The 26,032-nt window shown below is 39.5% G+C and overlaps 2 protein-coding genes and 1 pseudogene across 2 annotated transcripts in view; 1 reads left to right on the top strand and 2 right to left on the bottom strand.

The window, feature by feature from the left end:
* The window catches only part of Rh50 (Rhesus blood group-associated glycoprotein Rh50), a 39,882-nt gene extending 31,060 nt beyond the window's left edge, over positions 1-8,822 (bottom strand). Inside the window, exon 1 of the mRNA XM_034976823.2 lies at positions 8,729-8,822. The gene's annotated coding sequence lies outside the window, so the exon portion shown is untranslated. The remainder of the gene's footprint in view (positions 1-8,728) is intronic.
* A 5,738-nt stretch (positions 8,823-14,560) lies between these two features.
* Positions 14,561-24,092, top strand: LOC138403440 (uncharacterized; annotated as a pseudogene).
* On the bottom strand, positions 20,577-23,929 carry LOC117989540 (uncharacterized). Its single transcript, XM_034976907.2, has 4 exons — positions 23,855-23,929; positions 23,095-23,296; positions 21,480-21,615; positions 20,577-20,888 (listed from the first exon to the last, which is right to left on the bottom strand). Exons 1-4 carry the CDS (start codon positions 23,868-23,870, stop codon positions 20,577-20,579), a joined length of 666 nt encoding a protein of 221 aa, XP_034832798.2. The 5' UTR covers positions 23,871-23,929.
* Positions 24,093-26,032: the final 1,940 nt, after the last annotated feature.

Genomic DNA, 26,032 nt, shown 5'->3' with positions numbered 1-26,032 from the left:
TGCTGCTGATATAAATTCTATTTTTGTGCTGCAGAAAAGGGCTGTTCGAGCCATAATATAGTATGGGACCACGAGAGTCGCTGAGAACTAAATTTAGAGAAGTTAAAATTATGACAGTGCATTGTCAATATATTTTTGAAAATTTATTGTACGTACATAAAAACATAAATAAATTCAAAAAAAAGTGACTGTCATAATGTAAATACTAGAAATAAAAATAAACTTGTACCTAATGCCCGCCTCTAGGCTAAGTAAAGTTCAATTCATTTGCTATTGTAATTCTATACGTTTTTATAATAAACTTCCAGAAAACATATTGGAGATGTCTCTCAACAAGTTCGAAGTTTTCATAAAACGTAAACTAATTAAAAAATCCTATTACATTGTAAAGGATTATTTAAATGATAAGCAAGCTTGGGAATGAGTTGCTCGGCTTTGTGATAGTTCTAATAAGTTTAATTTATGATTTTGTAAAGTGGTGATAATAAAAAGAATACCCGGCTGAGTTAGCTGTGGGCTCTTCTCAGTCTTGGGCACGTTTGGAACCCTCGTAGCGTTTGCGAAATAATTATCACCACTATATTTTACAAATCCAACAACTGACAATCGAAAAGAGTAATTTATTACCTATTTTGAACAAATCATTTGACTTTGACTTTTGATCCCGGAAAATCAAAGTTCCCACGGGATTTTTAAAAAACCTAAATCCACGCGGACGAAGTTGCGGGCATCATCTAGTGCATAATAAATAGTTTTTGATTTATCATGCAAAATGTCAAAAAATACTATTTACCTATTTATTTATTTTTATTTTTCACTAGCTGCCCCGGCGAACTTCGTACCGCCTAACAGTCGATTCTTTTTCAGGAATTTTTTAAAAATTTTCTCTCCGTAAGAACCATATTCGTACTTCAAGGAATATTATAAAAAAAGAATTAGCGAAATCGGTTCAGCTGTTCTCGAGATTTGCGATCAGCAACACATTTAGCGATTCATTTTTATATGTACCGAAATTCTAGTTACATAGTAGTAATAAATTAAGTTACATTGTAAATGCTTATCTCTAAACGGAGATTTAGAGATAAACATTTTACTATTGTAGTACGGAAACCTCGGGGCGCGAGTCTGACTCGTACTTGGCCGGTCGGTCTGTCGGTCGGTCGGTCGATTTATTTTAGAATGCATCGTATCGACAGCTGGTGGTAGTAGTTTACATATATCCTACTAATATTATAAACTAGGTGAAGCTATGATAGCCTAGTGGTTAGGACGTCCGCCTTCTAAACGGAGGTCGGGGGGTTCGATCCCGGGCACGCACCTCTAACTTTTCGGAGTTATACGCGTTTTAATTAATTAAATATCACTTGCTTTAACGGTAAAGGAAAACATCGTGAGGAAACCTGCATGCCGAGTTCTCCATAATGTTCTCAAAGGTGTGTGAATTCTACCAATCCGCACATGGCCAGCGTGGTAGACTATGGCCAAAACCCTTCTCACTCTGAGAGGAGACCCCTGCTCTGTAGTGAGCCGGCGATGGGTTGATCATGATGATGATGATGAGGTGATGCCCACGACTTCGTACGCGTGGATTTAGATTTTTAAAAATCCTGTGGGAACTCTTTGATTTTCCGGGATAAAAAGTGGCCTATGTCACTCTCCAGGTCAACCATACCCATGCAAAAATCACGTCGATCCGTTGCTCTGTTGCGACGTGATTGAAGGACAAACCAACGAACCAACAAACAAACACACTATCACATTTATAATAGGTGTAGTGATGTGTGTGTGTGGATGTTTGGATGTTTGTTACTCAATCACACAAAAACGGCTGAACAGTTTTGGATGAAATTTGGAATGGAGATAGATAAAAGTGTTAATTTAGGGTATACCCTAAATTAACACATAGGCTACTTTTTATCCCGGAAAATCAAAGAGTTCCCACGGGATTTTTAAAAACCTAATTCCACGCGGACGAAGTTGCGGGCATCAACTAGTAATAAAATATAATTTGGACTTATCCGAATTCCGAAAGTCAGGGTTGTCAAATCACACTTTACATTATAAAGGTGAAATTTTGTATCTGCGTGTGTGTGTGTATAGGTTTGTTACCCTTTCACGCAAAAAGTACAAGACGGATTTGGCTGAAATTTGAAATAGTGATCGCTTTTGAAAGAGTTCTCGCGGGATTAAAAAACCACTATATCCTCGCGGACGAAGTCGCGTGTATCATCTAGTTACAAATATAAGTATGTAGGTCATATTGTGTGCTTAGACAATTTAATTATATACTTGAGTTTTCGTGTAACAGAAACAAAAATGGATTGGCGGAAGAGGAAAAAGAAACGGTTTAGACTCGCAAAAGCTTCTCGCAAAAGCAAATCCCTTGCAAAGAGGAGATCTATTAAAATTCATCAGAATCTTTCCAAACCATAATATTATCTTGTGATGATAATGCCATTACTTTTTCGGGGTTATTCCCGTGCGTCACACCCGACGTGAGTAACAATGTGACTCGACGGGAATTTTATTTGACTGAATATGTACTTTTCCGGGATGCTGAATTTGATAATGACATTTATTTTCAAATCCAAAATAGCAGACATGCACTTTTCACAAAAAATTGAAATGGGTGTCGTTTTCAGGGTTTCCAGGATGCTGGTTTTGATAATGACATTAATTTTTTAATCTAAGATGGCGGGCCAGCACTTTTTATAAAAAATAGACGCGAGTGTCGTTTACAAGGTTCTCCAGGATGGTGAATTTGATGATGACATTTATTTATTTTTAATAAATACTTATATATTATACTTCTATTTTAGTGGATCACGGGATTTTCTTTGGCAAGGAAACGACAAAGCAAAAAATCGAATTGAATTAGATTATGATGCTATCACACCGTACCATTTAGAGCCAGCTTCTGAAAGTTTGACACTGTGTTTGTAAGTTGATATTATTTAGATGCTAGCTAATGGCCGCGACTTCGTCCGCGTGGGCTACACAAAATTTCGAACCCCTATTTCACCCCCTCCAGAGTTGAATTTTCAAAAATCCCTTCTTAGTGGATGCCTGCTGCGTCATAATAGCTATCTGCATGCCAAATTTCAGCACGATCCGTCCAGTAGTTTGAGCTGTGCGTTGATAGATCAGTCAGTCAGTCAGTCAGTCAGTCAGTGAGTCAGTCAGTCAGTCAGTCAGTCAGTCAGTCATCTTTTTCTTTTATATATTTAGATTAGGAATTAGGATTAGGATAATATAATTATTATGTTACTAGCTGCCCTGACGAACTTCGCACCGCCTACAGTAGATTCTTTTTCAGGACTTTTTTAAATTTTTTCTCTCCATAAGAACCATCCCCGTACTTCAAGGAATATTATCAAAAAGAATTAGCGAAATCGGTGCAGCTGTTCTCGAGATTTGCGATCAGCAACACATTCAGCGATTCATTTTTATATAATATAGAGATTTACTATTTGTTGTCAGATTTGTCAATGCTGAATTATGTTGTATTTTAGTGACTCAAGACATTCCTTTTAGAAGAAAACAAGGAAAATAAAATGAATGTGCCCAATATACGTACCACTGAAATCCAACATGATGCTGCAACATTCAATTCCGTACTAAATATTGAAAGGTCTACCCATACCATACTTGTAAGTTGTTATGCTATGTTTTTTGCATACATTCTATATAGATAATACTCACAATATATTTATGTTGATTGTATGTTTATTAATTCCAGAAATGAAATGGAGAGCTTCAATAGTTCTGCGTCGAATGATACATCTAATGTGACTGTTGAAACAGAAAATGATACATATTGTGTTTATGTGTGTAGTGGGCTTTTAGAGGGAAATTGAATTGTACCTACTTCCTACTTATAAAAATAAAATTTTCATTTTTGAGATCAAAGTGGAATTTATTTAGACTTTTTTATACACAAGTAGATGGTATATATAGTTTTTAGTCGCTACTAATAGATAAGTGTAGGCAACAAAATTTATTTTCACAGACAAACGAATGTGTAATCATGTGTTCCTAATAGGTAATCCGCCAGCACAGAGAATTCAACTCCTAGAGTACGCATATACAAGGATTTACATGAAAACAAAATCGTAAAATGTTGGCGGGGGACAGGGGAGAATGCTTTGTTGTGATTGGTGGACTGACTAATCAAAACAATGTGCGGAATGAGGGTACCGAACGGGCGTGGGCGATGATTCATTTAAAATTCCGTGGGATCACCACGATTTAGCAATGCAATTCCTTAGGTACAGCATCAGGGTCGAGAAGTGGGTCTTCGAGTTCAATGATAAAGTCTTTACTTGGTAGATATAGGTACCTACCTCCAATATCAATTTATAACCGACAGTTTCAAAATCCCATAAGTTTTGGTGGTCATGTCCCCTGCAGCATCAAGATTGAGGAGTTGAAATCCACATTTTATATAGGACAATGTTGCAAAGTTTCTTTATCAATTAAAAAAAATACGCAAATCGGTTCTGAAAACTCGGAGATTTCTGTGTACATAGGTAGAAAAACACAACTCCTTTTTTAAAAGTCGGTTAAAAAAGTATCCTTTGTTAATCCTCTACTTGTCTGTAAAAGTCCCGTCAAAATAGGTTCTGCCGTTCCGAAGATTAGCCCGTTCAAACAGACAGACAGACAGACAGTTTTTAAAAACATTTGATTCAGCTGTTATGGTACAGTTCAAATAACAATATTATGAGCTTGCGGTAGTTATTTCGAAATTACAGACAGACACTTCATAGAAGTATGGATTTCTATAATATATACGAGTTGTTTATACACGCTGAGGTAGTAGTTACCTAATAGGTATGTATGTAAGTGAGATTGTATAGTATTCATCAAAAGATAAGTAGGTAATCATTATCATTCAAAAAAAAATTAAAAATATCTATTTCAGTAGGTAAAACAATTTCACATAGTGCGTAGTAATTGGGACCATCCCAGTAAGTGTTTTAGTATTGCTACGAGTACTCGTGGCAGGCGACCCCGCTCTTCCATAAAATCTTATACAATAATAATTGAAATAAGTAGTTCCTTCATAAATCATATATTTACAAAAATTCATCGGTGACATCTGTCCAAATATCTGTGTGCCATCATCAATATATTATCCGGACGCTAGTGTGAGCGCATGCACTCGCTACACTGCTCATCACTGAGTCTATTTCTTTCTATCACAATGTTAGGTGAAATAGCATACAGGTTACCCACGTGGGCCGAGCAGTTCGGACGTGCATCCAGCGTCACCTTAAGCTTAGTTGGAGGAGAAAAAGGGAATATTAGTCATAATTAAAATGGCTAATATTCTTTCTAAAAAAAAAAAAACAGGCATAGGTACATTTTCGTTTTTGTATGAAAGTCCGTCTCAAAACGTAGTAATTAAATATACCTACTCTTTGATCTCTGTTTAGATCTCTAAAACGCGGACAAAGTCGCGGGCATCAGCTAGTGAGAAATAAAAAAAATAAACAATTGTACCACGCTCCAATCTATAATTTCAGTCTGTCCCGTGACTATTCTGTTGTTGAGATTTCTGAATATTCCAATGATAAATAATTCAAAATGGTCGCTTCTCGCCAGTGTCAGGTCGCCATTACAAAACCTGAGGACCCCGACGTCTATCGATTCTTCGAACTATATGCCCTGACTATTTCCACTTCACCACTTAATTATTTGGGTAATTTTTGATGAATCTTGTCTAAGACCTTTTTACATTGATAATAGATTGGTGGTAAGCTTGACTTATTGTAACCCACAAGTTAGCAATCATCATCATCATCAACCGATAGACGTTCACTGCTGGACATAGGTCTCTTGTAGGGAATTCCACACGCCACGGTCTTGTGCCTCCTGAATCCAGCGGCTCCCTGCGACTCGTCTGATATCGTCCATCCACCTAGCGGGGGGTCTTCCGACAATGCGTCTTCCGGCGCGAGGTCGCCATTCCAGTACCTTGGGACCCCAACGTCTATGGGTTTTACAAACTATATGCCCTACCCATTGCCACTTCAGCTTCGCAACCCGTTGAGCTATGTCGGTTACTCTAGTTCTCCTACGGATCTCCTCATTTCTGATTTGATCACGTAGAGAAACTCCAAGCATAGCTCTCCCCATCGCCCGCTGAGTGACTCTGAGTGAAGCTAGCAATAAAAGCCGCTAAATAGCTTTTCTACTCTTCTACTATCCAGTTACCGACTCAAGTCATTTTGGCTAAGCCATTGAATCGAATTCTTAAAATACCGAACATGACATTTCATATTCCACGCAATTCAGTAAACGTACCGAAGTTTTCTCTTTTGTACAATTAATTCAACGTAGAAATTGGACGGCCATTATGCAATCGGCAGCACGCGAGCGTGAAATATTCAGATTCCCCCAGCTCTGTGAACATTTGCACGTAAACATTTGAAGGGGTTGTGACTTTAAAAAAACAATTTAGGATTCGCTTTTTTATGTCCAATGAGTCTTGTTTCGTTACGTGATCTACATGCTTTATTCTTGCTACTACATGCTATTGGAAGATCTTCAGATGAGAAAAAACCGCCAAGTGCGAGTCAGACTCGCGCACTGAGGGTTTCGTACTACAATCGTATTTTATCGACATTTTGCACGATAAACCAGAGACTATTATGCCTAAAAATAAATAAAAATCTGTTTTAGAATCCCTTTAATATGATATCCCACTTGATATAGTTATCTTATTTTAAAATTTAAAATACTAATTATTTGTTAAGGAACACATTTTAATTTTTTTCTTGTGATGTAACCACAAATTCAGTAAAGAGCAACCGCCGAGTTTCTTGCTGGTTCTTCTAGGTAGGAAAGGCATTCCGAACCAGTGGTAGATGCATCCGACTATTCGTAAGTACTTGTAAAAGTTTATTCGAATAAAAAAGATTTTTATTTTATTTTTATTTATTCACGGTTTTAAGATTTTTCCCCTCATGTTTGCTATAAGACCTACCTTCGTGCCAAATTTCATGACTCTAGGTCAACGGAAAGTACCCAATAGGTTTCTTGACAGACAGACAACAAAGTGTTCCGTTTTTCCTATTGAGGTACGGAACCCTAAAAACTTTAATTTTGACCCAATTATCGAATCGCATTGTTATTATGAACGTACTATATTCTTTCAACGTTCATCAAATTGTTAGAAGCACAAACCAAACAATTTTGTAAAACCTTTGTGATCAAGAATGTTTCACAAAACATTGCCATTGTAGCAGATGATACGACAATAACATACAAAATACCAACGTGATTCCTTGTTATTAGCAAAATATGTATAACTAGCGACTACGCGCAGCAAAACATCTACAGCTACTTCACATGATTAATGGATGACTTGAAAAGAGCAACCGCCGAGTTTCTTGCTGGTTCTTCTCGATAGGAACGGCATTCCGAACCAGTGGTAAATTAAACTAGTTAACGATTCATAAAAACTTGTAATAAGTCTACTTGAATAAAAATAAATTCTATTCTAAGGACTAAGTCAAAGTCAAAGTCAAATGATTTATCCAAAATAGGTAATTAATAACACTTTTTGATGGTCAGATGTTGAATTTCTAAGATATAGTGGTGATAATTATTACGCAAACTTAAAACTAAAGCTACGAGGGTTCCAAATGCGCCCAGATCTGAGAAGAGCCTACAACAAACTCACCTAGAACTAGACTAGGTATACCTACCTACATGCAGAGTAAGTAAGTACAAAATGTCATCCCAAAATAGAGATATTGGATGGAAAATAAAGTGGCAGATGTCTGGAAATTGACAGGCCACTTTCACTCCGTATGTAATTCATCAATCATAGGTTGTGCCAATTTATCCGCTTCTACCGAGGAATTAGATCGGAGCAAGCTCTTTTCATCTTTTCGAGGGTCTTGTTACGTAAGGCTTATATGGGATTCGATGGTATGTTAGTTTTTATCGATGGTATGCCCTTGAGCTATCGATGTTTCTTCCCGTGGTTTTATCGATAAAAATATTTGTGACCGATAAATCTCGGACATCATCCTGCCCTTTTTTGCATCAACAAAACCATCATCATGACATACCTACCTATTTTTTTTTATATCAAATGAACTTTATTAAAAATAGGTATTAAAAGTAAAAAAAAAATTAAAACTAAAATTAAATTATATCTAAAACCTCATCGAGACCACCGCAGTGAGGCATTGTACCCAAGATGCTGGCAGCATTACCCCTTTGATGGCCAAACTAATTCTTTGACCAAGGTAGCTGCCAGCTCTCGGGTCCCCGGTTGACTCGATAACCCTTTAAAAATTTCCTCAAAAAGAGCTCGAGCCCCCGGGCCCCACGGCCCCAAGGTCTCCACACCAAAAGGCACGAATATGAAGCTCCCATCGAGGTTTTCATATTTTCATTATGATCATTATGATGATATACGATATTCAGACATATAGTAGGTAGGTACCTCTAATCCTTTACCTGTTGAGCCTCAATAGCTCAACAGGTAAAGGAGTGGACTGAAAACCGAAAGGTCGACGGTTCAAACCCCACCCGTTGCACTATTGTCGTACCTACTCCTAACACAAGCCTGATGCTTAGTTGGAGAGGAAAGGGGAATATTAGTCATTTAACATGGCTAATTCTTTAAAAAAAAAATTATAGTCATACCTCAATACCAAGACCATATTTTTTGAATCAAAAAAGAAAGTAAAATAAAAAAATAGGCTACCTTTTTATCCTTGTTTAAACACAGTTAAGTTTAATCAACGTTCGAGCGCACTCGCCACATTCAAATGTTAACTGAGAACGTACTGCCATCATAGTTCGCACACGTCCATCAGCGATAATCTGCCACAGTTATTTCCAAAATCAGACTTTTCAATACATGGCTGGCTTATTTTACGATACATTTGTCACTTACTTTACCTGATTTTTAGGGTTCCGTTTCTCAAAAGTAAAAACGGAACTCTTATAGGATCACTTTGTTTTCTGTCTGTCAAGAAACCTACAGGGTACTTCCCGTTGATCTAGAATCATAAAATTTGGCAGGTAGGTAGGTTATAGCAGACATAAGGGGAAAAATCTGAAAAAAGTGAATTTGTGGTTACATCACAAAAAAAATGGAATTGTGGTCATGAACTAATAAATAATTAATATTTTCAATTTTCAAAGTCAGATAACTATATCAAGTGGGGTATCATTATGAAAGGGCTTTAACTGTGCATTCTAAAACAGATTTTTATTTATTTTTATGCATCATAGTTTTTGATTTATAGTGCAAAATGTCGAAAAAATACGACTGTAGTAGGTACGGATCCCTCGGTGCGTGAGCCTGACTCGCACTTGGCTGGTTTTATGATTTACTTATAAAATTTGATTTGAAAAAAAATCAATTTCAACGACTGATGATTCTGATCCTGACACGAAGTCGCGGGCATCAGCTAGTAAAATGATATTTTCAAAATATAACTCACATGTTGTCTAGATGTACGCCCACTGAGTTGTTCCTCCTCCATAGACATTAAATATCCAACTGCGTCAGTTAACTTGGAAGACATCTCCAATATCATCCAACTTGATTTCTCGTTCCCAAAAATTTATGATCAGCGGAAAAGACTATCGTTCTTTAATACCTGGCTCTATGGTATAAATTGTCTGCTATAGGTCTTCAAAAAATGGAAAAATGTTTTAAATTTGGAATTCCTAGTTTTATCAAGGATTAACTTAACTACACCTCGATTTGCTTGCATACTTTTTATTAGGTCTGATATGAAAAAGTAGCGATGAAAAACTGTAAAAGAACTAAGGCCATTTAATAATTCCATACAAGTTTAAGGCAGCATCTAGTAATTCCATACAAGTTTAACACATAAGTGTTAAACTTGTATGGAATTACTAGATGCTGCCCGCGACTTCCTCCGCGTGGATTTAGGTTTTTAAAAATACTGTGGGAACTCTTCAAATTTCCGGGATAAAAAGTCGCCTATGTCCTTCCCCGGGATGCAAGCTATCACTGTACCAAATTTCGTCAAAATCGGTTGAACGATTGAGCCGTGAAAAGCTAGCAGACAGACAGACACACTTTCGCATTTATAATATTAGTATGGATTATTAAGAAATTAAGGGCATTCACATTTACCTGGATAGTTCGTTTGTTAACTTGAATACGCATACACTTAAGAACAGTGAAAATGTGTACATGGGTGTATCTAGGGTACTAGGAAAATCACAATAGGAAATTGAAAGTATTTTCAATTTAAAATAAAAATAACACATAAATAGCCGAGGAGTCTATCACTACGATTGCAAAGTTATTTTCAAATAAATATCTCGAACAAAATGACAACATTGTAATCTAAAGTTAACTGATAGGTGTATAAACGGAATCATAAAGTTACACATTTTTATCACATTTGATAAGAGATTTGCTAAGTTATCTCAAAATGTTGTTATTTAATATTATGATGACATACTTTTTATTAGAGTTCCATAATAAAGCAAAACCCCCAAATAAAAATATATTGTTATGTATTTCCGTTTCTTCATACCTATAAGTATTACAGCCATTGAATCAAATGCGTAGAATAGTAATTATTCCGAAAAAAAGTGTTTTCTACAACTTCTTTCTGTTTTCTTACGCATTATTCTTATTCTTCCACCGTAATGCGTTGTCGGTTTATCAGGAATTTGTTGATCCGCCCCTAGAATATCCACAATATTGTAATTCAACGGGAACATCACTGAAGGGAGTTAGTTCTACAATTTGCATCTGCGTGGAACAAAGACCTGGGAAAATTATGGGTAGTCGAAGATCTCCAGGTGGTGAGGGTGAAATTGCTTGTGGTGCCAATTTTCTTTAATTTGACAAAAAGGGTTGTTTTTAAAAAGAATATCATCTTCATGAGCCACTCATCGCCAGCTCACTACAGAGCACAGCTCAGTCAGAGTGAAAAGGGTTTGGTCATAGTCTACAACACTGGCTAAGTGCAGATTTGGCAGACTTCACACACTTTTGAGAATATGATGACTCTCCAAGGCATGCGGGTTTCCTCAAGATGTTTTCCTTCACCAAAGCAAGTGATTTTTAATTACATAAAACGCACCCAACTCCGAAAAGTTAGAGGTGCGTGCCCACGATCGAACCCACAACCTCCGATTAGGAGGCGGACGTCCTAACCACTAGGCTATCGCCTATCAGAGCTCATATACCTAAAAAAGAATATAGTTAAAACTAGATTATTATGCCAATAACCGATTTAGCATATCAGCTGCAACATGATTGTCCTTGTCCCACCCTATGTCACTCGAGCAAGAGAGGTATATTCGCAGGCAATCAGTCCGCGGGGACCACCACTAATTAACGCCCGTTTAGCGTATAACGCCCATGCACTTGAGTTTTGATACATCGTAGCAACACGCGATTGATCCTGGTTTCACTTTCATTATCAACTAGCGAGTCGCCCCGGCTTCGCATGGGTGCAATGTAGATACTAATGTGGTGTCAGTGAGGAGTGATCAATAACCCATACTTCCATAGTTTTCTAAATATATAAAAGGAAAAGGTGACTGACTGACTGACTGACTGATCTATCAACGCACAGCTCAAACTACTGGACGGATCGGGGTGAAATTTGGCACACAGATAGCTATTATGACGTAGGCATCCGCTAAGAAAGGATTTTTGAAAACTCAACCCCTAAGGGGGTGAAATAGGGGTTTGAAATTTGTGTAGTCCACGCGGACGAAGTCGCGAGCATAAGCTAGTTATATATGCTATATTATAAATGCGACAGTGTGTCTGTCTGCTAGCTTTTCACGGCCCATGGCGCGTTAGTATTAACTTTACGATAAGTATTTCGTACTATTTTAATTTTCTGATATCCCCTAAGATATTTTTCTAAATTAGATGATGTAACGGGCAATTTTGGTCTTGAATATTTCAGATGATCAACTATTTTGAATTTTTACTACTATGAAAATATTTGAATTGATTTGATTTGACCCAGAACGCTAAATCACTTGGCGGCTTGGCTTTGCCGGTAGGGTTGTAACTAGCCACAGCCCTAGCCTCCCAGCAGACCATCTATATCCACCAGTGGACGTCCATCTGTTGACGATGTCAATACAAATTACAACCGAATGGTAAAGTTAATAAGACTCAGTTTTACCTTTTATTTTCGAGAGGTAAATCTTCTGAAGATACCCAATCGGGTTATGTGGGATTTCTACCCACTAAAACCCCCTCGGTGGCCCTCCTCAGCGCGTTATTGAGAGGCTCCGGGAACTCTAAAGAACGTACGCCGGTGCCTCTCTCGCGCGACGCCCGTTGGACACATCCTGGAGAAAGTGCAGCTACTCGCGACCTTGAAGTCCTAGACTCGGTTTTGTTAAAAAAACAGATCTGCGTTCTTCCAAGCGAAAACAAAAACAGACAAAACTATTTACACATCAAATTACAACGAGGTCAGGTAATAATGTAAAAACGAGACTAATCGTGATGAAATAATTGTCACATCATTGTTTGAGAAAACGACGTATTTTACGCGAACATTCAGTGGCTGAAAATAAATTGTATCATCATCATCATTATCAACCGATAGAGGTCTACTGCTGAACCTAGGTCTGACCTGAATCCAGCGGCTCTAACCACCTACTAGGGGTTGAATTTTTTTCAATTTTTTTTTAAATCAAAATTGGTTAAACGGCCGTAAATACCTAGCAAACAGACAGAAAAATAGGAAGACAGATGGACACTTTGGATTAAATGATAATAATTTACCCACATAATATTAATTTGTTGGTAAATTCATATAATTCATACATGAATGAATTAGTATAAAGCCTAATTACTATTGCTATAATATTTTTTACTTACTTTTTTTAAATATATTTTATTGTTAGTTTAGTTATGTAATTTAAACGTTAATTGTTGATCTTGAAGGCGCGACTATCAGTGATGCAAAATCGTCACAAATTCGTGATTAAGTAATTGTCACCACACAGATTATTATTAATACTGTACCATTTTACGCAAATATTTGTTTATTTGTCATAACAATTAACAACAACACTAAAAATGGTTATGTAAGGGGTTCAGGAAATATAAGAGCTATTAATCCATACGCTATGTAATAAATGCAAAATCTATACTCCTATATACTAATCTTATATATATATATATATATATGGAAAAGGTGACTGACTGACTGACTGACTGACTGACTGATCTATCAACGCACAGCTCAAACTACTGGACGGATCGGGCTGAAATTCGGCATGCAGATAGCTATTATGACGTAGGCATCCGCTAAGAAAGGATTTTTGAAAATTCAACTCCTAAGGGGGTGAAATAGGGGTTTGAAATTTTGTAGTCCACGCGGACGAAGTCGCGAGCATAAGCTAGTAAATTATAAATGCGAAAGTGTGTTTGTTTGACCTTCTTTCATGCGATAACTAAGCAACCAATCGACTTGATTTTGGCATAGATAGCAAGGACGGATTTTAGTTTTTAATACCCTGTGGGAACTCTTCAATTCTAAAAATAAAAGAATATAAATTGCACCACTGTACTGCACTTCTCTTTTGGTTTAAATAACACCATAAACCATAGTTTGCAGTTTGTGATTATAAAAAGATAAAACCTTTTTTTTTTTATTATTCAGATACAAGTTAGCCCTTGACTGCAATCTCACCTGGTGGTAAGTGATGATGCAGTCTAAGATGATAGCGGGCTAACCTGGAAGGGATATGGCAGTTTTTATTAAACCCATATCCCTTTGGTTTCTACACGGCATCGTACCGGAACGCTAAATCGCTTGGCGGCACGGCTTTGCCGGTAGGGTGGTAACTAGCCACGGCCGAAGCCTCCCACCAGACCAGACCAGAAATTTAGAAATTATAAAATTCCAAACCCCTGCCAGGAATGGAACCCGGGACCTCCCACTATTAAGACCACAGCGCTCACCACTGCGCCAGGGAGGTCGTCGAAATCTGTTTTAGAATACTTTAAATAAAAATAATGGTTAACATGAAATTCTTATGAACGCAATAGGCAGGTACATAGAAAATGTTATCTAAAGCCATTAAAAGGCCGGCTATCCAAGTCTAACGTGGTCAGGATAACACTATCTTCATTATGAAACGCCTTCCAGTACATAAATAATGAGAAATAACAAGAGAAAAACCGGCCAAGAGCGAGTAAGGCACAACTCAACTCAACGAGGGTTCCGTACTACAGTCGTATTTTTTCGAAATTTTGCACGATAATTCAAAAACTATGATGCTTAAAAATAAATAAAAATCTGTTTTAGAATGTACAGGTGAAGACTTTTTATATGATACTCCACTCTATATACCTAGTCATCTTACTTCGAAAATTGAAAATACTAATTATCAGTTCATCACCATAATTTTTTCTTTTGTGTGATGTAACCATAAATTCACGGTATTCAGATTTTTCCCCGAATGTCTGCTATAAGGCCTACATACCTGCCAAATTTCATGATTCTAGGTCAACAGGAAGTACCCTGTGCAAGGTAGTTTTAAAAAGTTTAGAATAAATGTCAGTTAGCTTCCGACGCTTGTTTCATTACTTAGCACTGGCGACGAGAAATTTAAATTTTATTGATTAAAATTAGATAACGTGTGTGTAAGGCTACTTTAGTGTTTTAAAAGTAATTTAAACTTAGTGTTTTGCATATAAAAGTATAATCCGCGCGTGAGTGAATATGCCTATCGGAAAAATCGAACCGTTCGATTTAACCTCAAAGCAATGGCCGGCATACGTACGCCGTGTTAAACAGTTTATATTACTAAACGAAATTAAAGTGGAACTACAGGTGCCTACGTTAATTACTGTGGTCGGCGAAGCGACATACTCATTAATGTGTGACCTTTGTGCTCCCGACCACCCAGAGAATAAGACTTTTGATAGTCTCACCGAGCTGGTCACCAACCATCTTGAACCACAACGCTCCGAGATAGCTGAAAGGCACGTTTTTCGACAAAGACGACAGCAACCGGGCGAGACATTAACGGATTATTTGCAGCACCTGAAACACCTGGCGGTTACGTGTAATTTCGGCACGAGATTAGAAGAGAATCTCCGGGACCAATTCGTCTCGGGCCTATCGAGTGACGTCATGAGATCTCGAATTTTCGCCGAAAAAAGTTTAGACTACAAAAAGGCAGTCGAGCTAGCTCTCGCTTTAGAAGCGGCAGAGAGACACGCGGTGGTGAGCGGAGGCGGCACCGCACCGCCGCGCCGGCGGGCGGCGGGGACGCGAGCGAAGGCTTGCATGCGGCGCGCAGCCAGCGCGCGCGCGGTTCGCGGCTGGGCAGGAGCGGTGCGGTCGGCGCGAGTGGTGTGAGCGGGCCGGGCGGCGCGGCGAGTGGCAGTGGCGCATCGGGTGCGCCGTGCTGGCGGTGCGGCCGGCAACACCGAGGGCGTTGTAGATACGCCGATTTTACCTGTGATGAGTGCTCTCAGCGCGGACACCTAAAGGTTATGTGCAAGAAAGTGCGGCAAAGTGAGGTGAAGTGTCAAAATTTGGTCAGTGAGAGTTCGGATGAGGATTTCTTCAACATAGACATCGTTTCTCAAGGTAACAAACCGTACTATATTAAAGTTAAGGTGGACAATAATTTACTGGAACTAGAAATCGACACAGGCAGTCGGATATCGGCTATTAACGAAAAGTGTTATGAGAAATTATTTAAACATAAAGAAATTGTGAAAGATAATTTAATTTTGCGTAGTTATTCGGGGTCACGAATTGATTCTCTCGGATATATATTAGTTCGGGTGCAACTGAGGTCTATGGTTGCCAAGGATTTGAAATTATATATTATAAAAGGGGGTAACAGGCCGTTACTCGGGCGTGATTGGCTCCGCGCATTAGAAATAACACAAATAAATATTAATGAATTAATTGAAGAAGATCAATTTGTGACCCGTCTATGTAAGGAGTTTCCCGAAGTATTCAGTGAGAAGTTGGGAACTTGTAATAGAAAGCTACAATTACAGCTCACCGATTCCGCCGCGGTGTATGTCCGAGCGCGGCCCGTGCCGCTCGCGTTACGCGAACGCGTCGAGAGGGAACTCGAGCGGCTTGAACGGGACGGTACGATTTATCGCGTGGACCATTCCGATTTCGGTACGCCGATAGTCCCCGTGATCAAGACTAACGGGGACATCCGAATTTGTGGTGATTATAAAATTACTATAAATCCTAAATTGAAAAGAGATTATTACCCTTTACCACGCATCGACGAGTTGTTTGCCAATTTAAGTAATGGTGACGAATACAGTAAAATTGATCTCCGCCACGCCTATGAGCAGGTCTTACTCGAGGAGAGCTCTCAAAAGTATACCGCGATCACCACGCATATCGGGACATTCGTGTATCGCCGTACACCCTACGGATTATCTTGCGTACCCGAAAAATTTCAAAAATTGATGGAAGAGACATTGCGTGGAATACCTGGCACGGTAGTTTTTCTCGATGATATCTGTGTGACCGGGGAAAATAGACAGGCACATTTAAGAAATCTGCGAGCTGTATTGGAGCGTTTACGACAGGCAGGTCTCACGGTTAAACTAAATAAATGTAAATTCCTACAGAAGAACGTAAATTATTTAGGGTTCATAATTGACAAGGAGGGCCTACATCCCGACCCGGAAAAGTTGGAGGCGATTAACGCAATCCCAATACCTAAAGATGTAACTCAAATTAAAAGTTTTTTGGGACTAATCAATTATTATGGCAAGTTTATTCCAAATCTAAGTACTATGTTGTACCCATTGCATGCACTACTAAAAAAAAATTGCCGTTGGAATTGGGATTCACGTTGTGCCTCGGCTTTTAATGCGGCTAAAAATGCTTTACTGGGTAAGCGGGTGTTGGCGCACTATGAGGAAGGGCGACCGCTCGTGCTTTCGGTAGACAGCAGTGCCTATGGTATCGGGACCGTGTTGGCTCACCGTTACGCGGACGGGCAGGAGCGGCCGGTCAGCTGTGTTTCTCGCACTTTGAACGAAGCTGAGAGAAAGTACAGTCAGTTGGATAAAGAGGCCCTTGCTATATATTTTGGTATAATCAAACACCATCAGTTTTTATTAGGTAGGCATTTTACATTGAAAACCGACCATAAACCGTTAACCTTTATTTTTGGTAACAAGAATGGTATTCCTCAAACGGCGGCGAGTAGGTTACAGCGGTGGGCCGTTCGACTGGCGGGTTACGATTTTTCGATCGAGTTTGTACGCTCGGAACACAACGGGCCAGCCGACGCGTTATCGCGTCTACCGATATCGTACGAGCGACCTTCCGCACGCCTCGACCAACATATAAGTTATATGAATTTATTAGAGGAAACCCTGCCTGTCAATTATAAACAGATCTCTAAAGAAATCCAGAAGGATACCGTGCTATGTAAAATATCGAAATATGTTATGTTTGGTTGGCCGTCGGCTGCCAGTTCTGAGGTAGAAAAACCATATTTCGCTCGTAAGAATGATATATGTATGGATTTAGGATGTCTTATGTATAAATATAGGGTGATTATCCCGTCGGGGTTAAGGAAAGCGGTGCTGAGTGAACTTCATGAGGGACACTTGGGTATGAACAAAATGAAAAATATTTCGCGAAATTATGTTTATTGGCCAAACATAGATAACGATATCGAAGAGCTTTGCCGCTCATGTCCAGCTTGCAGGCATGTGCGCGACGCGCCCGCGTGTGCACCTCTTCACCCATGGGAGTTCCCTCAGCATCCGTGGCAGCGTTTACACGCGGATTTTGCCGAATGTTTTGGTAAGCGTTATTTGGTTGTAGTAGATGCACACTCAAAGTGGATTGAAGTGATGGAGATGGCAAGTACGACAGCCAGCGCAACCGTGAAATCTTTGCGATCAATATTTGCCCGATTTGGGCTATGTGCCCAATTGGTTACAGACAACGGCCCGCCATTTTTATCGGACGAGTTCCGGACGTATTGTTTCAAGAACTGTATTAAGCACACGACATCGGCACCTTATCTCAAGGGAACGGAGAAGCGGAAAACGCGGTAAAAACTGTAAAAAAGGTTATTAAGCGAGCTAAATTTGAGAACGAGGATGTGTCCGTTGCTTTACACAGATTTCTTTTTCAATACCGAAATTGTGATCACGCGACAACTGGAATTTCGCCAGCAGTCGCATTACTAGGGCATAGACTCCGGAGTAGACTTGATGCATTGCGCCCAGACATCGCTTCCACTGTCCGCGAGGCACAGGACAAGCAAAAGCAGGGAGGCAAAGGCCTAATCCGAGAGTTTAGGGTCGGTGAAGCTGTGCTAGCGCGCGATTATACCCAGAAGGGGAGGAAATGGTCGGAAGGCGTAATATCGGAGATAACAGGCCCGGTGTCTTATAAGGTAAATATAAGTAATGGTAATGAATGGCGTAGACACCAGGACCAGTTGGCCCCGATAAAAAAAAATAGATATACCTTGTCGCGCGCAAGCACAAGCCAGCCAGACGAAGTTGCTACTGCGAACGGTGCAAAATGAGTTCCTACGCGCCATTTTAACTCTATATGTCAAATGTCATGTCAAAAGGACGTTTCAAGATTAAAATAAGGATTAAAATCGTACTTTTGACATCACCGTTGACATATAAAGTTAAAATGGCGCGTGAGTACTCATTTTGTTCGCATTATACCTAACTAACGTCTAAATTATTGATTCGGTGTAAAGGTAAAAAGACCGCTAGCTAAAACGAAGACAGTAATTGGTAGTGCTGATGATTACTGATACGATACCACAAAAAACGTGATTAAAAAATCTGTATTTTGTAAAAGTTCACGATATAATGCAAATAAAACATCTGACTGACGCTAGAGTTCAACGAACGTTGCGTAAGTAGGCCACTCTGAGTCAATGTCACGTGGGGCACTGACCCGAGTTTTGCACGCTATACATTGCTGGTTTGAAAATACTAAATCACTAAAACTACAAAATGAGGCAAATGGTTAGGGTATTGGATTGTGTTTAGGTAGTATAACAATAAACGCTAAGTTTTTGCTAGCATTCTGGTTACACTCTCTCTCTCTCTATAGGTAAAGGTTTGAATTTTACCTGTATTCGGCGTTGAGCTTGGAAGGTGGTGCCTTTTCTACGGTGATTATGGGCAAAACCACAACAGCGGGCTTACATTCTTTACTCTTACAGGAAAACGCTGAAATAAATTCATTTGGAAATCTAATGTAAAAAGTTATTATAAGCCTTAGGGCCAGTAGTTGTAAATTTATATACAAAAAGTGATAACGTTTTTCTCCCCGTAAATATAGTCACTACGTCACTACAGTAGAACATTAAAAGTCTAGTGACTAGTGGTCGGTGGCCATCGGTGGTACACCCCGCCCTATGACCGGTGGTACCTACTACCGCCCGGTGGTAAATGCCGATCTGAACGTGTTAAAAACTTATAGAAAAAACTCTTCATAGAATTTCGCGTTTGTATTTGCAGAAACCCTCATATAACTTTTAATTAAATTATGTCTCTATTTCAAAGGCTACTTCAAGTATTTGAAGTTCTAAAGGAGGTTTGAAGAGCAGCTACAAATCAATTAGTGTCAATTACGTAAGTAAACTTTAAGTGATGTCACTTTAATGTCAAGGACGTAGGAAGGTTATTTTAAATGCTGTTCATTAGCGGAGGAAAGCATAGATGTCTAGAGGGTGGAACGTGTGGCCTAGTGTGACAACGCATATCAATCGATTGCGATTGTAAAGCAACGTTGACCTAAGTCGGTAACTGGACGAGTGACCAAGTTTGGAAGCCCCTAATTACTTTTTCGTGAAAACTTTTTGTGATGTAACAACAAATTCACTTTTCGGGTTTCGGATTTTTTCCTTTAGGTAGGTTTAGGTAGGCTTATTATGCTATAGTTACCTTCTAAATTTCATTATTCTAGGTCAACGGGGATTCTATTGGTTGTATAGGTTTTGATTCCCGAGTATTGACAGACACGACAGATAGGCAGACGCAACGAAGTGATCCTATAAAGGTTCCTCTTCTCCTTTTAAGATACGGAACCCTAAAATTAGGTAACAACACTGCGGTACGATATCGCATCGCAAAAACGATGCGTCAATGCACGCAACGCAAAAATTTCATCGCTTACGGCGTCGTACGAGAAAACTCTGACCATCAATTTCTAGTGAGCCATGGACCGCACTACACCACATCCTACTTCTACTTCAAGAAAAACACACACAGCACAGAATGGCACATAGGTGTGAACACCGACTGAACAGTACCCGTAGTACAAGATTTTACGACTCACAAACCAAACCAAATTCGAGAGTCGAAATACTTCCGCGTTACAGTAAAATGGACCTAAACAGCCTTGAATTGAAGTCAAATATTCAATGCCACTGATTTTAATTTCGCAATGTTTCCGCTTGGAGCGCTGGCTGTAGAAGTGTAGACAAACTTGAGCTTTAAAACAAGGCAGTTAAGATCCAGTTTACTGTAATGCGGAAGTATTTCGACTCTCGAATTTGGTTTGGTTGGTGAGACGTAAAATCTTGTACTACGGGTACAGTATAATACGTCGTCGCATCGCAAGTTTGTACGGTGCGGCACCGCATCGGAAATTTGCACAGTGCATTGTGCGACGTCGTAGATTTTTACGATCCGACGTCGCATCGCGGTGTTGTGGTCTCAGCCTTACACAGTTTTCTGCCACTTCGTAGCACAAGCAGTCTTCATCTTCATCATAGCCGAGTGGGCAGCCGCACTTGACGGTGTACCCCGGGTGCGTGGGAGGATCCGTCGTGTATACTCGGTCCTCTCTCGGCGTACTGTCAATCCGTGATGATAGGTTACAGATGACACGGACAACCTAGAGGTTTTGATAAATAATCGTTAACAATCGAATCGAATACTGAAAAAATCGGTCGGAAAAAAAAGTGTGATTCGAACTCGAGAAAGAAATAACCATTGACTTATAATATATTAGGTACTTCGTATGGACAGGGTTATTGAAGTAACAAAATGGCACCGACTCATTGCAGCCTCAGTGACGTCTGGATTTCAAACGGGTCGTTCATTTGTATCTAGAGGTGGCGCTGATTTATTGGTTTCTAAACTGTGAAAAATTTTGTTCGCTTGACCATAATGTCTTGTCATTAATTATATCGAAGCAAATAACATTTTTTAATTTTGCTTAATTTTCCTGGCGATCATTTTAAAATTTCTATTAGGTTTTTGGTTGTATAGCGGTAATACCTACACTTCTGTGACTCTCTGCCTATTACGGTTCACGAAATACAGTCCACTGACAGACAGGCAGACGGACAGACGGACAGCGGAGTCTTTAGGGTCCCGTTGGCATCATTCGAACACGGAACCTACACATCATTGCGGTTGCTCAGGCGAGACAGACGTAATATTATTAAATAACGATGAAGTGTTTACTAAAGGAGTCCTTTACATGATGAAACAAATTCACTGTGTGTTCCTTCGATATAGCGTAGTCGAATTCTATGAAGACTGAAATCCCACAGCCGACGTGGGTGACTCGGCCGTGAACGACTTCCAAAAACATATTGGAAGATAGATGTTTGGGCCTGAAAATAAAATAAAAATCGGTCAAGCGCAAGTCGGACTCGCACACGAAGGGCTCCGTACCATCCGTACAACAAGTAACACTTTTAAATTATTTTTTTGAATTTTCTTGGCGGTCATTTTGAAATTCTTATTATTTGTTGTTATAGCGGCAATACACATACATATACCTACTGTGAAAATTTCAACTCTCTACCTATTTTGGTTCACGAGATACAGCCCACTGACAGACAGACGGACGGACGGACGGCCAGCGGAGTCTTAGTAATAGGGTCCCGTTGGCACCCTTCGGGTACGGAACCCTTAAAATATCTTTACATGTCCTTCTCCTGGCCGAATTTCGTCTACAGTGGTCAGTCTCAACGCCAATTTCCATCTACGCAGAAGATTAATAATTTTAATAATTAATAACTATTCATAAGCACTTTTAAAAAGTTTACATGAATAAAAAAACATTCTATTCTATTCTATTCTATAGGTATCTACAACAAAAATGGCTGGTATGGCCGTTTGATTACACCCATACCCCTGATCGGTTTCTACCAGATAGGTAGGTCGCTTTGCCGGTAAGGTGGTAACTAGCCACCGCCGAAGCCTGTTGTGTTTGATCCGTTATGTCATCAGGGTGTACCACAGACCACCAAGTACGGATTTTACTGTCCCAAGAACTCAACATATAATTTGGATCCGTAATGTCATCAGGGTGTACCACAGACCACCAAATACGGATTTTACTGTCCCAAGAACTCACCATATAATTTGGACCCGTAATGTCATCAGGGTGTACCACAGATCACCAAGTACGGATTTTACTGTCCCAAGAACTCACCATATATATTTGGATCCGTAATGTCAGCGGGGTGTACCACAGATCACCAAGTACGGATTTTATTATCCCAAGAACTCATCGTATTAATTTGGATCCGCAATGTCATCAGGGTGTACCACAGATCACCAAGTACGGATTTTACTGTCCCAAGAACTCACCATAATTATACTAGCTTATGCTCGCGACTTCGTCCGCGTGGACTATAAAATTTCAAAACCCTATTTCACCCCCTTAGGAGTTAAATTTTCAAAAATCCTTTCTTAGCGGATGCCTTTGTCATAATATCTGCATGCCAAATTTCAGCCCGATCCATCCAGTAGTTTGAGCTGTGCGTTGATAGATCAGTCAGTCAGTCAGTCAGTCATTCAGTCAGTCAGTCAGTCAGTCAGTCACCTTTTCCTTTTATATATATAAGAAGATAGATTTGGATCCGTAATGTCAGCGGGGTGTACCACAGATCACAAAGTACGGATTTTATTATCCCAAGAACTCATCGTATTAATTTGGATCTGCATTGTCATCAGGGTGTACCACAGACCACCAAGTACGGATTTTACTGTCCCAAGAACTCACCATATTAATTTGGATCCGCAATGTCATCAGGGTGTACCACAGACCACCAAGTACGGATTTTACTGTACCAAGAACTCACCATATATAATTTGGATCCGTAATGTCATCAGGGTGTACGTCCTGTTTGGTCCTGTACCACGATCTCAGCGTGGAATGAATGCCGTATTTAACTTTCTCCAAACTAAATCCTGTGTAGTTGAAAACAGTTCGAGCGTTGACTGGGATCCAGTTTTCATCGAAACGGGTCAAACCAAGCACCTGTCCCGGATCAGGAAACCTTTCTGAAAGAAGATGAACATAAAATAAACAACGAACAAAATATGTGTGTTTGTATAGTTCCCGGCAGTTGAATAGTCGCGTCTGACCTAAGATGCGAGTGCGAGCTCGCGCAGGTATTGTCCCGCGCGCTCATGTGTTACTGTGTTCCAATGTAGCACTCACACTAATGCAGATGGCGAATGCGGGGTGCGGGCATGAAAAATACTGAATCATTAAAACAATAAGATAAGACAAATGATTTTATTGGCATTGGATTGTGTTTAGGTAGTACAATAGTAACCCTAAATTTTTGCTAGCGTTCTGGTTACACCTGGTATGTAGTTAATGAAAAATGAATCTTCAACTACAACGCAAAAAAGAAATATCAAATAGAAAATTGCCTAGTTTTTCCAGTTTCCCCCTCCAATTATAATATGGGTACCTTCAAGTCAAGTGAATATGCATCTTCTAGGCAAGCGCGCTCCATCTTAGGCTACATCATCACTTGTCTAATTGCAGCCAAGCGCTAGTCTATAATTTTAAATAAAAAAATTGGAGGTGTTTGTATGTATTTTACTTACCTGTAGCTCGGCACATATCTCGGCCTATGGTACAAGTGTTTGCCCACACTTGGGCCAGTGTGGATAGCTCAGGGTCCCACTGCTGAAACATGAAACAGTTATACAAACGGGGAGCATTTTGTTTCATTTTATGCTGGCTTCATGGAGTGGAAAAGAATTTTCAGATGAAAATTCTTTCTTATTGGTGGTGTATGCTCCAGAAAAAACCTATCATATTCTATCCACGGAAGAAAGTTAGTATAGCACTCTTTCCGTCACGTAATCCCATACAAAATTGGCAGAGCCAAAAATATCAGTGGGCGTTAACTATTTAGAGACACCACACCACCACCACACACACCACCACCACCACACACCAATCACAAACGAAACTATGTTTCCGAATTGAATTTCGAATGTTTTTTGGAAACATTTTTGAATCTCCATTTCCTTCCGTGAATAGAGTAAAGCACTTACTACAGGGTAATATCGTATAGTCAAGGGTTAATTAACTTGAAAATAAACTTAATGATTGTCAACCTCCGATAAGAGACGGCACTAGAAGAAGAACCAAAAAAAAATCTACTGGCCTTACCAATCGGAACATCCCATAAGCTTTCGGTAGAGTAAGATTGCCAAGTCCATACGACTTGCCTCGCGCTGATCTGCTTCTTATCCTAGAACAGAAATGAAGGCATCTCAATCCTCACATTAGTTTAGTATTATACGAGGAATGTGCAACATCCACACAAACTCAAGAGAGTTTCTGGATGTCAAGCAGTAAAATGTACAATTACTACTTGGTTGAAATAAAAAAACCGGCCAAGTGCGAGTCAGGCTCGCGCAATGAGGGTTCCGTACTAAAGTCGTATTTTTTCGACATTTTGCACGATAATTCAAAAACTATGACACATAAAATAAATAAAAATCTGTTTTAGAATGTACGGGTGAAGACCTTTTATATGGATACACCACTTGATATAGTTATCTCACTTTGAAAGTTGAAAATACTAATTATTAGTTCATGACCACAATTTAATTTTTTTGTGTGATCTAACCCTAAATTCACGGTTTTCAGATTTTTCCCCAAACGTCAGCTATAAGATCTACCTACCTGCCAATTTTCATGATTCTAGGTCAACGGGAAGTACCCTGTAGGTTTCTTGACAGACAGACAGACATACAGACAGACAACAAAGTGATCCTATAAGGGTTCCGTTTTTCCTTTTGAGGTACGGAACTCTAAAAAGATGATGCCCGCGACGTCGTCCACGTGGATTTAAGTTTTTAAAAATTTCGTGGGAATTCTTTATTTTTCCGGGGTAAAAAGTAGCTTATATGTCCTTCCCGGGATGCACAAAATTTCGTCAAAATCGGTTGAACGGGTGGGCCGTGAAAAGCTAGCAGACAGACAGACAGACAAACCGTTTCTGCCGTCATGCGTTCTGTTTGTTACATTATTTACCAATGTGGTATTGAAGCAAGGTATTTAAGGAGTAACTTACACGTTAAGTAAATCAAGAAGAAGTTTGGCGTAGTCCTCGTTAATTGATACATCTTTTGTGCCTGTGCAGAGCGGGCCCTTTGTTTTGTTCTGAAAACAACAATATTTTTTGTGATATTGAGTGGGTCAAGTCTGGTCTGAAAGGACGCTTCCATTCCATCCCAGTCTGTATGAGTTCATTGCTAAACTAGGCCTTTTCAAGAGCACGGTGATAATCTAAACAAATCAAATGGTTTATTCAAAATAAGTAGGTAATAAATTACACTTTTTTAAAGTCAGTTCTTGCAGTTGTAGATGATAATTATAGTGGTGATAATTTTTACGCGAACTTAAAAACTAAAGCTTCGAGGGTTCCAAACGCGCCGATAAAAATGGTCCAACTTCCTTAACTAGCCGATTCTTGGAAGCTTCTTGAGTTTGTCAGTCTAGTGCATGAGAGATATACGCTCACAAGCACAAGTATGATGGGGCTTCTGCAAAACACCTTTGACGACCTCTCTGACGCACTGGTAAGCGCTGTGGTCTTATTAGTGGGACGTCCCAGTACCTCCCAAAACAAAACGAAACTCACGGGATTGAAGTGAGTGCACATGACATGTGTCCCCTCGGCACATATACCTATCCTCTTGCAGTAGTCGGCGGGATATAGCGTCTGTTGTAATTTCTCGTCTATCACCTTAGAACTCTTTACTAGC

Source organism: Maniola hyperantus, chromosome 16 (genome assembly GCF_902806685.2).
Source record: "Maniola hyperantus chromosome 16, iAphHyp1.2, whole genome shotgun sequence".
Taxonomy (NCBI): Eukaryota; Metazoa; Arthropoda; class Insecta; order Lepidoptera; family Nymphalidae; genus Maniola; species Maniola hyperantus.
Note: the sequence above shows the minus strand (reverse complement) of the source record. Positions and strands in the feature narration are given on the sequence as shown.